Source organism: Bufo gargarizans, chromosome 2 (assembly GCF_014858855.1).
Source record: "Bufo gargarizans isolate SCDJY-AF-19 chromosome 2, ASM1485885v1, whole genome shotgun sequence".
NCBI classification, from domain to species: Eukaryota; Metazoa; Chordata; class Amphibia; order Anura; family Bufonidae; genus Bufo; species Bufo gargarizans.
The window spans coordinates 485,435,071-485,449,119 of NC_058081.1; the positions used below are offsets into that span (position 1 = coordinate 485,435,071).

The window sequence follows — 14,049 nt, forward strand, 5'->3', positions numbered from 1 at the left end:
AGGTATAGTAGTCAACTGTGCACAGTGGTTCTAGAACAATATAGATTATTTATCCGGGTAGAGGACATCCTCAAACTTTTGAATATACGAAGGACATTCCATGGGGCAGGAGACGCACCATAACGGCATCACAAAAACCATAACAAAGCCATGTCATATATATGCAGTTTAGCCAGAAGCAGTAGTATGAAATACACAAAAGTCTGATAACTGGGGTCCCTGGTCATTATAGTACCTCTGTTCTTGGCAGAACCCAGCTGTAAAGATTAGCAGACCATGTTGTTCTTAGGCTACGCCATGCTCTATTATAGCGTTTGTCTCTTCTTAAATTTGGGGACTTGGATGTTGTGGGGGATTCCTTGCAAGGCACCCCCTTCTTTGAGCCAGAGAGTGTAGAGTTTTTAACAAAGAGCTTCTCTCGTTCTAGTGAGCATCCCCCATCCATGGATTACATGGTTGGCGATTTCTTTCCATGACCAGCACAACTACAAATCCTGGAAAAACAACAACACCCAGCTGGTCACCAGGCTACCTGCAATTGAAAAAGGAGTAGTTTACAGGAGTTATTTATTGTAATGCAACTTGTTACCAAACTCAAGTGTAGTATAGCTCTCCTGGTTGGTAGGCGAGATGTGACCTTTATTGCCCAAGGGTGCACAAATACCTCACTCCACACACTCTAAGGCCCCTTTCACACGGGCAAGTTTTCTGCGCGGGTGCAATGCGCGAGTAGATCGCATTGCACCCGCACTGAATTCGGACCTATTCATTTCTATGGGGCTATGCACATGAGCGGTGATTTTCACGCATCACTTGTGCGTTGCGTGAAAATCACAGCAAGCTCTATTTTGTGCGTTTTTCACGCAACGCAGGGCCCATAGAAGTGAATGAGGCTGCGTGAAAATCGCAAGCAAGTGCGGATGCGGTGCGATTTTCATGCATGGTTGCTAGGAGACGATCGGGATGGGGACCCGATCATTATTATTTTTCCTTATAACATGGTTATAAGGGAAAATAATAGCATTCTGAATACAGATGGCATAGTACAATAGGGCTGGAGGGGTTAAAAATAAAATAAAAAATAATTTAAACTCTCCTTAATCCACTTGTTCGCGCAGCCGGCATCTCTTCTGTCCTTCATCTGTGAGGTAAAGGACCATCGATGACATCACTACGCTCATCATATGGTCCATCACATGATCCATCCCATGTGGATTAAAGCGAGTTAAATTATTTTATTTTCTAACCCCTCCAGCGCTATTTTACAATGCATTCTGTATTCAGAATGCTATTATTTTCCCCTATAACCATGTTATAATGGAAAATAATACAATCTACACAACCTTGAACCCAAAACTGAACTTCTGTGAAGAAGTTCGGGTCTGGGTACCACAGTCAGTTTTTTATCACGCGCGTGCAAAACACATTGCACCCGCGCGATAAAAACTGAACAACGGAACGCACTACTGACTGCAATTTGGTACCTACTCGCGCGGGTTTGCAGCAACGCATCCGGACACGCTCGTGTGAAAGAGGCCTAAAGGGTACTTTCACACTTGCGTTGTTGGATTCCGGCAATCCCTATGCAATCTGTCTCACAATGCATTGCAATACCGGATCCGTCTCTCCGGTTGTCATCCGGAAAAACTGATCCGGTATTTATCTTTTTCATATTTTAAAAGGTCTGCGCATGCGCAGACTGCAAAACCAGATCCATTTTTTCAGAACACTTGGGGCCAGCATTAATGCATTTCAATGGAAAATAATGCCGGCAAGTGACTGAACTGAAGACATCCTAATGCATACTGAACGGATTGCTCCCCATTCAGAATGCATTAGGACAGGGATGGCCAACCTGAGGCTCTCCAGATGTTGCAAAACTACAACTCCAGGCATGCCCAGACTGCCAACAGCTATCAGCCTACAGCAGGGCATGATGGGAATTGTAGTTTTACAACAGCTGGAGAGCCTCAGGTTGGCCGTGGCTGCATTAGAATAAACCTGAAAGTACCCCAATTTCACCATCAACCAACAAAACTAAAAACTAAGATTATGATTGCTCCAACAAAAATAGCTCTGACCCCTCAAAGCATGGACTCCATAAAACCTTTGAAGGTGTCTGGTAGTATCTGGCACCGACAGATTAGTTCCTATAAATTCTGTACGTTATGAGGTGAGGCCTAAAAGGATTGGTGATGTTTTTCAGCACATCTCACAGATGTTTCAGTTGGACTGAGATTGGGAAATTTCAAAAGTCAACACCTTGTGACAGAGAGAATTATACTCTTCAAACTTTAAAGACACCACTGCCTTTAATGAATACCATTACCATAAAGGGCTATACTTGGTCTGCAACAATATTTAGGTAGGTGGAATGTGTCAAAATACATTCCAGATAAATGCCAGGACCCAATGTTTCCCAGCAGAAGATCGCTCAGAGCATCACACTGCCTCTATTGGTCTCCCTTCTTCCCATAGTACATCCTGGTGCCATCTCTTCCCCAGGTAAGCAATGCACACTCACCTGGTTGTCCACATGATGTAAAAGTGAATATGAGTCATCAAAGTAGGCCATCTCCTATCACTGCTTTATAGCCCAATTCTGATGCTCACTGTGGATGCTTTTGGTGAGTGTTCAGTATGGGCACTGTGACAGTCTAAGGCTATGCAACAAGCTGCGATGTATTGTATGTTCTGACCCCATTCTATGATAGCCAGTGTAGCATGGTGGCTGGTAAAGTACTGGAGGGGATGTATATCTCACCCAGAATGCTCGGATGGGTGAGGTAAAAGAATCCAGTAAAGCTGGGTAGTTTCAGCAAAATGTACTTTGCCGAGGCACTTTTCTTTCAAGTGTTTTAGGGGCCTGGATTTTTATGGCATGGTGGGTAGGTTGGTAGAAGGACCCGCCGTTCCCTCCCCACTCCAGTACATTTTCTGATAGCCAGAAGCAATCCCAGGTGTAGATGCTGGGCTCATGTGAGGATAATACAGGGCTGAAATGCTCTGCTCAGTGTCAGATGCCTAGAAGCTGCATGACCTGTTGGCTGTGTAAAGGTTAATCTCCTGTGTTATGGATGGAAAATAAACAGTATTGGACTTTTAAACTGCTGAATCCAGTGAAATCTGTCATCACCGATCCTGTCCGCACATGGACCCGCGACCACCAATATTAACTTTTTCAGTAATTTGTGCTACAGTAGCTTTTCAGTACAATCAGACAGGCTAGCCTTCCCTCCTTATGTGCATCAATGAGCCTTGGGAGCCCATAACTCTGTCTCTGGTTCACCAGTTGTCCTTCCTTGGACTACTTTTGGCAAGTACTAACCATGGATACCAGGAGGAGGTTACCTTTATACGCTGTGGGATTCCGTGTTAGAAAATCCACAGCATGCCCTCGTTTCCGTGCTGACACAACACATGGATGAGGTTTATAAATCCCCGTCCACACGTACTTTACTGTAACCTGCTATGGATTTTTCGTACTAAAATTCTTCAGCTATTCAGCAGAGTGTGACTTCACCCTTATCAGTGTATGTTAGCAACTGTATCTTGTATATGACGGGAAGAGCCACAACACTGAATGCTGCACAATTCCGCTCGCCTGCCAGCACAAACATTGCTGCTTACATAGCACGGCACACAGATCGCCATCACTCGCAGCAGTCTTTATCCTTAGTGAGGCTCAAGGAGGTCCCCTACCAGACACTAGGGCCAATATCATATGAACCTGTGTGTTTATAGTCCTCTCTATCCGCCCCTTCCCGACTAGTCCTTACTGCTACAGGAGTACCGAGGACCCTCCCTGAGCCTGGCTTCATACTTCGGACAGATCCCTAGAAGGAATGTACAATCTTCTGCACTGGGAAACAGATCCGCAGCTCATGCCAACCACATTTGTAATGTCAAACAGTGTTTACGAGATTCGTGCTGTCTGGTAATAAAAAGGGAGCTCGGAGCGTCTGTGTACTTCAGCACTGTGGTCAGGGTGGCACAGATTATGAGCCGCAAATAGCAGAGCACAACACCATGCACCCTTTAATGACCACACAGGCCTAGATTGGGACAAATCCACCAGTTAGATAGCCAATGCGCTAAAAATGTGCTAACCTCTATGAGAGATCCCGCAAGGTCACATTTATTGCCCACAGCGCAGCTGAAAACCACGCCGTGACATAAGTTTTACCGCAAATCGGAAAAGTTTTCAAAGCAACCTCACGCACTCAAGCTGTTCTACAATCTTCCTTTCACTTCTAGGGTAGTTACAAGAACAAACTTTTTTTTTTCAGTTTACGTTCCGTTTTTTTGCGTTCCGTATACGGAACCATTCAATTCAATGGATCTGCAAAAAAAAAAAAAAATGCCTTCCATTTCTGCATTTCTGTTTTTCCGTTCAAAGATAGAACATGTCCTATTATTGTCCGTATAATGGACAAGGATAGTACTGTTCTATCAGGAACCAGCTGTTCCATTCTGCAAAAAAACATAATGCACGTGGACGTCATCCGTATTTTTTGCGGATCCGTTTTTTGCGGACTGCAAAATACTGAAAAAGCCATACAGTCATGTATATATAGCCTACAAGGACCTAGAGGCACTCTGTGTGCATGCCATGATATGGTGACTGTGTGTGGCACTACATTGCCTCCCTCCACAGATTCTGTATGAATTATTAAAGGGTTGTGCTAAGTTTAGAAGTTCTCACCCATCTACAGGATAGGGGATAACTAACTTAATAATGGGGGTCCGACCGTTGGGACTCAAACCGATCCTGAGAATGGGGGTACTATTCCCCCGATCTGATGGTGCGGCAGGTCAAATGCTGTACTCTGCTATCTCGGGCGGTCCCATAGAGAATGAATGGCGTAGCAGGTCCTTGCTGGCCTGGACTTCCTGGTCCAGGAAATGGCAGGAGATGTGTACGCTTCTCAGGCAGTGACTGGCTGAGCAGGCATTTCTTGTATGTTGACATGGGAAAAGGAAGTGGAGACTACGGGTGACCTGGGAAGCATCAGAAGGGCAGCAGCAGGGGGAATCAGTGAGAAAGGTTTTGTATTTATTTTATTTTTTTACCCACTGTGCCCCTTTTCAAAAGGGAAAGGCAAATGACATGCCCCATCCAACCTAGTTTGGCATGTAAGGTACCATTCCATAATCTTAGGCTACTTTCACACTTGCGCTTGATCGGATCCGTTCTGAACGGATCCGATCATATTAATGCAGACGGAGGCTCCGTTCAGTACGGATCCGTCTGCATTAATAACTTTAAAAAATTTCGTAAGTGCGCAAGTAGCCTGCGCGGATCCGTTCAGACTTTCAATGTAAAGTCAATGGGGGACAGATCCGCTTGAAGATTGAGCCATATGGTGACATCTTCAAGCGGATCCGTTCCCATTGACTTACATTGTAAGTCTGAACGGATCCGCACGCCTCCGCACGGCCAGGCGGACACCCGAACGCTGCAAGCAGCGTTCAGCTGTCCGCCTGTCCGTGCGAAGGCGAGCGGAGCGGAGGCTGAACGCCGCCAGACTGATGCAGTCTGAGCGGATCCGCATCCATTCAGACTGCATCAGGGCTGGACGGAGGCGTTCGGGTCCGCTCGTGAGCTCCTTCAAACGGAGCTCATGAGCGGACCGACGAACGCTAGTGTGAAAGTAGCCTAACAAATGATGTGAATTAGGGCACATGCACACGTCCGTTGCCCAGCCGTGCCCATATTGCGGCATGGATCCGCAATCCGGAAGGAGCTTCCATGGGGTTTCTCCCTGTGCCTCTGCAAAGCAAAAAAAATAGAACCCGTTCTATTTTTTTGTGGTGTGGACGGACCCATTCAAGTTAAATGGGTCTGGATCCGTCTATGGAATCCGCAAGGATGTTTTGCCTGAGCGGCCGAGCAACGGCTGTGTGCATGAGCCCTTAATGACCCTTCAATTCCCTTTCAAGCCTCGTGCACAAATTTCCATGGAGATTTCTGTGCGTTTCTGCAGCATATCCGCACTAAAATCCACAATGTCTAACAGTGTTTCTTGGTGCGGATTTGATGCGGTTTTGCCGCGGCCTTCACCCTTTCCCATCCGCAGCTAAGACATAATTGACATTCTGCGGAATTAAAAATCTACAATGCAGGTCCATTTCTGCAAGGATAAAATCTGCAAAGTACATGAGATTTGTGTAATCTCAGACATTTTGCTAATAGTGAACTATGTTGCAGTTTTTCCACACTGGAATCCGCGCTGAAAAAATGCACGTATTCCACAACCTGAGATGCAGGTGTATGGATTTAGGGAAACTTCATATCATATGCAAGTAACACATGTGGATTTTGGTGTGAAAACTGCACAAAAAAAACCCCACATAAACTACACTCCTATGCGCATGTAGCCTTAGGGTTTTCCAAAACTTCAGATACTGATGACCTATCCTGAGGATAGGTCATCAGTATTAGGGCTCTTGCACACGACAGTATTTTGCGTTCAGTATACTGGCCGTTTTTTTAGTTCAGTATGTAGTACATATACTGAACCATTCATTTCAATGGTTCAGCAAAAAAAAAACTGAAGTGTCTCCGTGTGCATTCCGTTTCCATATTTCCGTACCGTGAAAAGATAGAACATGTCCTATTCTTGTCCGCAAATCACGGTGCTTGGCTCTATTCAAGTCAATGGGTCCGCAAAAAAACGGAACACATACGGAAATGCATCCGTATGTCTTCCGTATCTGTTCCGTTTTTGCTGAACCATCTATTGAAAATGTTACGCCCAGACCAATTTTTTCTATGCAATTACTGTATACTGTATATGGCATACGGAAAAATGGAATGGAAAAACGGAACGGAAACACAATGGAAACAAAAAAAACGGAACAACGGATCTGTAAAAAAACGGACCGCAAAACAGTCGTGTGCATGAGCCCTTAGGCTGCATTCACACGTCCGTGGTGTGTTGCGGACCCGCAAATTGCGGGTCCACAACATACCAGCCAGTCACCCCCTATCCTCAGAAGGCTGCGACAGATACTTTTTTAAGGCCTCATGCACACGACCGTAGGTGTCCTGTTGCCGTATTGTGGACCGCATATGCGGATACCCAATACACGGGCACCGTTCCGTGTGCATTCTGCATCACGGATTTGGACCCATTGACTTGATTGGGTCCGCAAATCCAGAGATGCGGAACGGAAGCACAAAACGGAACACTACAGAAGCAGTATGGAGTGTTTCCGTGGGGTTTCGTTCCGTAAAAAGACAGAACTTGCTCTATCTTTTTGCAGAACGGACGGATTACAGACCTCACTCAATGGGGTCACGATCCGTATGCGGCTGGCCCACGGTCAGTGCCAATGCATTGCGGACCACAATTTGCGGTCTGCAGCACATGTTCGTGTGCAGGAGGCCTAAGGGCCTAAGGGCCCGTTGCCGTATTGCGGACCACATTTGCAGATCCGCAATACACGGGCACTGTTCCATGGCCATTCAGAATCACGGATGCAGACCCATTCATTTCAATGGTTCCGCAAATCCGGAGATGCGGAACGGATGAACGGGACGGAACACTACGGAAGCACTACGGAGCGCTTTCTGGGGTTCCATTCCGTGCTTCCACACCGCATTTTTGTGGAACGGAAGGATCACAGACCTATTCAAGTGAATGGGTCTGCGATCCCCATGATCCTGCCACACGGACGGTGCCCGTGCATTGCGGACCGCAATTTGCGGTCCACAGCACAGGATTCACACGTTCGTGTGAACGAGCCCTAATGCTGTAGTCAGTACTGGCACAGTGAGAAAAAAAGCATAAGAAAAATGTAGAATAAATAAAATGTATTTCTTCTGAAGATGATGAGCATTTCTAAGGACAACTCACCAGGGACTGTCAATCTAAATTAGGAAGCCTTGGCGACCATGTAATCTATTCAGTGGTGGAATATAATCTGTTAGTGTGTGGGTGTAGTAGTGTGTATATATGTGTGGGAATGTAAGGTCAGGTCTGCAATGACTGAACGCTTAAAACAGCCAATGCACATTCCTGCCCATCAACACCACTCCGAGAGGCTAGGAGGAGAGGGGCCGGGCACAGTGACCCAGCTGTTAGGGAGGGCAGGCCAGCATCAAATCTCTAAAGCCCCTCAGACCACTTCCAGGAGCCAGGCCCTGTCACTAACCAGCGACAAGAGATTTAAGAAAGCTGCCCTGGAGGAAAATAAATGCCGATTCTGTGCCGACCTTCTACGACGTGGACGGCCTCTATATAGGGTTCAACATGTGGAAATGCAGGGTTCCCCCATAACATTATGCCATCCACAGTAATGGCAACCCCCTCACCAACAGGCATGAAAATTTCTGCATAAGGGTAGGGCTACACAGGTCGCACAATCCCATTCATTTCTATGGCTCACCGCTACTCTGCTATCTTGGCCACGACACGTTGTGCGACCAGAGTCGCCGTGTAACCGTACCCATAGGCTGGGTTCATAACTAGATCCATCCCTGACTATAAGGGCAGGGCTACAAGTGGATCATAAACGGAGAGAAAGTATAAGGCCTCATTCACACGACCGTATGGCTTTTTCATTGTTTTGCGGGCTGTTTTTAACGGATCCGTTTTTACGTTTTACCGTTCCATTTGTTTTCCATTTTTTGCGGTTCGGAAACGGAAGCATGGCATATACAGTATACAGTAATTACATAGAAAAATTGGGCTGGGCATAACATTTTCAATAGATGGTTCTGCAAAAACGATTCTGTATGTATTGACTTGTACCTCTTGCACACAACCGTATGCATTTTGCAGTCCGCAAAAAAAAAAAAAAAAAAACGGATGACATCTGTGCGCATTCCGTATTTTGTGGAACGAAACAGCTGGCCCTTCATAGAACAGTACTATCCTGGTCTGTAATGCGGACAATAATAGGACATGTTCTATTTTTTTGCGGAACGGAAATACAGACATATGGAAACGGAATGCACATGGACTAACTTCCGTTTTTTTGCGGACCCATTGAAGTGAATGGTTCCGCATACGGTCTGCAAAAAAAAAAAAAAAACTGAATGGACACGGAAAGAAAATATGTTCATGTGCAAGAGGCCTTGAATGGAGCCACGGAACGTGATTTGCGGGCAACAATAGGAAATATGAAAACGTTCATGTGCAAGAGGCGTAAAGGACATATATATAACTCACTCCTGGTTTTAGTTTCCGAAACCGCTTTTGGAAACGTCACTGGCCGTACCCTTACACTGCTCCGGGTTTCCATCATGGTGTCTATCATTTTACCGGAGAAATTAATAGCATGATGGGCTATTTTGTCCACCATTTTTACAGCGTCTACACCAATGGCTCCTAAGGGAGGATACAACGCAGGTAAGATTTTTCCCGGGCAGGACCCGCAGCCAGAGTTCCCACTGACATGGGTAGGATGAAAACCATCTCAAAATATGTGTGAGAATAAAAACCGGATCCTAAAAAACCACGGAGAACCCGCAATCAGATTCCGCATCATGTTTGAACATACCCTTAGGGCTCTTTCACACGAGAGAGTGTTACGTCCGGAAGCGATGCGGGTAGTGAACACATAGCATCCGGACTGAATCCTGACCCATTCATTTCAATGGGTCTGTTCGTTCTTCACGCGTCATTTCTGCGTTCAGGAAAAAAATCGCAGCATCTTCTATATTGTGCGTTTTTAATGCAGCTCTGGCTCCATAGATGTGAATGGGGCTTGTGTAAAAACTGAAGGCATCCGGGTGCAATGTGTTTTAACTGATGGTTGCTTGGAGAGGTAGATTATTCTTCCGTTTTTCTTCATGCACGTGAAAAACGCATCAAAAACTGATTGCATCCGCGTGGGGAAAAAAATTATAATAATAAAAAAAATATATATATATATATATATATATATATATATATATATATATATATATATATATATATATATATATATATATCTATCTATCTATATAAAAAAAATAAAAAATAAAAAAAAAAAATCGCACACTGAATGCAATCGCAGAAAAAACTGATTATGGGCTCATGCACATGACAGTATTTTGCGTTCCGTATATGGACCGTATACGGAACCATTCATTTCAATGGGTCCGCAAAAGATGCGGAAAGCATTCTGTGTGCTGTCCGAATCCGTTGCGTGACCCCGCAAAAATTATGAGACATGTCCTATTCTTGTCCTTTTTGCAGACAAGAATAGGCATCTCTATAATGGGCCTCCTGTTGCGGTCCGCTTTTTTGCGGACCGCAAAAAACGACACGGTCGTGTGCATGAGCCCTAAACTTGTGTGCAAAACCATCAGTTTTTTCCTGAACAGTTCCTGACACAATCCATATGGCTAGTGTAAAAGAGGACATCTCCGACAATGGGGGTATATCGCTAGAATATGCCCCCAGTGTCTGATAAGTGCTGGGACCCGCACCTACACTGAGTTCGGAGGCCGAAAGTTGTGGAGGGTGCACTGTGCATGCGCAGCCGCCCTCCATTCATTTCTATGGGGCCGCCGGAAATAGCCGGGAGCAGTGGCCACACAAGCGAGGTGTGGTCAAATTCACTACTACGGGGAGAGCGCCTGGTGCTGGCCGGACCACGGAAAAAAAACACGGCCCTCCATGCACCACAGAAAAAAAATCCACAGCGTAAGGCCTAATGCACACAACTGTATGTATTTTGCAGTCAGCGAAATACGGAATGGAAACGGAAGAAGCATTCCGTTTCCGTATTTCAGTTTTTCCGTTCCGTTGAAAGATAGAACATGTCCTATTATTGCCCGCAAATCACGTTCCGTGGCTCCATTCAAGTCAATGGGTCCGCGCAAAAAAAAAATGGAACACATACGGAATTGTATCCGTATGTCTTCCGCATCCGTTCCTTCTGAACCATCTATTGAAAATGGTATGCCCAGCCCAATTTTTTCTATGTAATTACTGTATACTGTACATGGCATACGGAAAAACGGAAAGGAAAAGGAAGCACAACGGAACTCAAAAACGGAACAACGGATCTGTGAAAAACGGACCGCAAAAAACTATAAAAGCCATACGTTCGTGTGAACTAGGCCTTACACTTGCTGCAGTGAAAGGAAACTTGCCGAAGCCCCAGCCGCACGGTGTTCGTTTTGGCAAAAACTGGCATAGCGCTCGTTGTAAATGGTTCTGAAACAATTCCATATGTAACACGCCGCCTCTTAGGAGTCTTCTAATGGGGCAGCTCTTGGCACTCCAGCATGGGCACAGCGAGGGTGTGTACAACCTCCTGCAAGGCATCGCACTCTAAAGCGCAGACAGATCTCATGGACAGACGGTCAGCAAGTGACGTAAATAAGGGCACAATGACATGGGCGCATCTGTGGTGCCCAACATAATATACAGAAGAAATAAAAACTGAAAATATTAGGAGTAAAAGCTTCCTCTAAAAGATAGGATGCTAGCTTCTCCCGCTATGTACAGAAGGATATCAGGGCGACAGTGGCGGCAATGAAGACGAGCCAACGCAAACACACCCGATACGTGTAAAGGGCTTGTCCTGGATTTTAATAGGGATCGACCGCCACCCCCACCCCCACCCATCATCTCCACAGCGCCATCCATTGTGTAGTGGACAGAGCTGGGTACTGCTGCTCTCATTCACCTCAATGGCAGCAGCACTGCGGTTCCCAGTCCTCCATACAGCGCATGGAGCAGTACAGTGAAGGCGCCAGAGCTGCTCCAGAACAGATAATGGGTGGGAGGGGGGTGCAGGAGTCGGACCCGCACCGATCAGATATTGATGTCCTATTCTGAGGATGATCAATATAAAAGTCCTGGACAACCACTTTTGGGTTGGATCCACACTTGCAGTTTTCATGGCTGTTTTTTTACAGTCAAAGCCAGGAGTGGGATATATGTGGGGAAAAGGATCCAAAGAACATCTGCCTCATAAATGGAACCTCCATCTGCCTGTGTCTCCTGCCTTCTGACCCCATCACTGGTCACCTCCACCTACCTGCCCAGCCTTCTAAACCCCCATCACTGGTCACCTCCACCTACCTGCCCAGCCTTCTAAACCCCCATCACTGGTCACCTCACCTACCTGCCCAGCCTTCTAAACCCCCATCACTGGTCACCTCCACCTACCTGCCCAGCCTTCTAAACCCCCATCACTGGTCACCTCCACCTACCTGCCCAGCCTTCTAAACCCCCATCACTGGTCACCTCCACCTACCTGGCCAGCCTTCTAAACCCCCATCACTGGTCACCTCCACCTACCTGGCCAGCCTTCTAAACCCCCATCACTGGTCACCTCCACCTACCTGGCCAGCCTTCTAAACCCCCATCACTGGTCACCTCCGCCTACCTGCCCAGCCTTCTAAACCCCCATCACTGGTCACCTCCGCCTACCTGCCCAGCCTTCTAAACCCCCATCACTGGTCACCTCCACCTACCTGGCCAGCCTTCTAAACCCCCATCACTGGTCACCTCCGCCTACCTGCCCAGCCTTCTAAACCCCCATCACTGGTCACCTCCGCCTACCTGCCCAGCCTTCTAAACCCCCATCACTGGTCACCTCCGCCTACCTGCCCAGCCTTCTAAACCCCCATCACTGGTCACCTCCGCCTACCTGGCCAGCCTTCTAAACCCCCATCACTGGTCACCTCCGCCTACCTGGCCAGCCTTCTAAACCCCCATCACTGGTCACCTCCACCTACCTGGCCAGCCTTCTAAACCCCCATCACTGGTCACCTCCACCTACCTGGCCAGCCTTCTAAACCCCCATCACTGGTCACCTCCACCTACCTGGCCAGCCTTCTAAACCCCCCATCACTGGTCACCTCCACCTACCTGCCCAGCCTTCTAAACCCCCATCACTGGTCACCTCCACCTACCTGCCCAGCCTTCTAAACCCCCATCACTGGTCACCTCCACCTACCTGCCCAGCCTTCTAAACCCCCATCACTGGTCACCTCCACCTACCTGCCTAGCCTTCAATGAGCCTGGCACTTTCACAGCCCAATGATATCACTCCCCCATCTTACTGATATCCCCCAACCCCTGCAGGGGGCAAGCCCATCACCCCAACACTGAGCTGTATGCCGGGGAGGCAGGGGTTAATGTGCGCTCGGAGTTAACCCCCTCATTGCCCGGGAGCTAAAGTTAGATTGTCTGGGCACTACTTCCTCCCGGGAACCTGCGGCGGACGGTACCTTCTTCCTGGCTCCAGGGCTGAGGCAGAGTTTGCTGGCTCGGCAGCCCATGCCTGCGCCCGGGGTTTGCAGCCAGCGGTGCTCCTCACATCTTGGCCCGTTGCTTACTCTCTTCCTGTGGCCGCTCCGTCTCCTCCTCAGTAAACCTGCTCCTCACAAACTTCAGACGATACAAAACTATTGTGGCCGTAATTACCAGAAGAGGCGCGCAGCGGAGGCTGGAGGGAGGGCCCCAGGTGACAGCTGCTGCTCCTAGAGATATATATATGGATAGCTATGTATATATAGCTATATTCCAGTATAATAACCCTGGCACTGGGGCTCTGGCACTGCCAAGGGATTTAGGCTATGCGACAAAAAGGGCACAACTACATTGTGACATGTGCCCTGTGACATTTTTTTTTAATAATGATAGTCAATGGTGTCGCACAAAAAAGCAACTTGGATGGATTGTTCGAGACTGTCGTGTCGACACCATTGACAGTCATTATAAACAACGGAGTGCAACGCCTGTCGTTGCTTCCGAGACAAAGTGCGGTGTAAAAAAAGGAAGCGGCGCTCGCATGGCGTTCCATCTCCTCTGCAAACAGCTAACCGGCGGGGGTCCCGGTTCAGATATTTAGGATCTACATATCCTGAGGATAGGTAATCAACATAAATCGCTGCGCGACCCCTTTAAAGCTTTTTTTACTTGAACATATCCGAAAAGTTTGCATTCTGGGTTTTTTACTGATTCCCATCAACAGAAATGGCTTATCTGAAACACAAAAAGCTACCAGAATACGACGTGCAGATCAGGCACAGGGGTCCGAAAAACAAAAAAATGGGTGAATGGCCCCATTAACTTGTATTGTTCTCTTTTTAAC

The 14,049-nt window shown here is 47.2% G+C and overlaps 1 protein-coding gene across 2 annotated transcripts in view; it reads right to left on the reverse strand.

The window, feature by feature from the left end:
* CCDC69 (coiled-coil domain containing 69) overlaps positions 1–13,354 on the reverse strand; it is a 36,394-nt gene extending 23,040 nt beyond the window's left edge. Inside the window, exons 1-2 of one of the 2 annotated variants that reach the window (XM_044281167.1) lie at positions 13,184–13,319; positions 236–532 (exon numbers count right to left, since the gene is read on the reverse strand). In XM_044281167.1, coding sequence (XP_044137102.1) covers positions 236–445 — 210 coding nt within the window. In that variant the 5' untranslated portion in view covers positions 446–532; positions 13,184–13,319. Of the gene's footprint in view, positions 1–235; positions 533–13,183 lie in introns of both variants that reach the window. The other variant, XM_044281168.1, reaches the window with a different exon arrangement.
* Between the last annotated feature and the right edge of the window lie 695 nt (positions 13,355–14,049).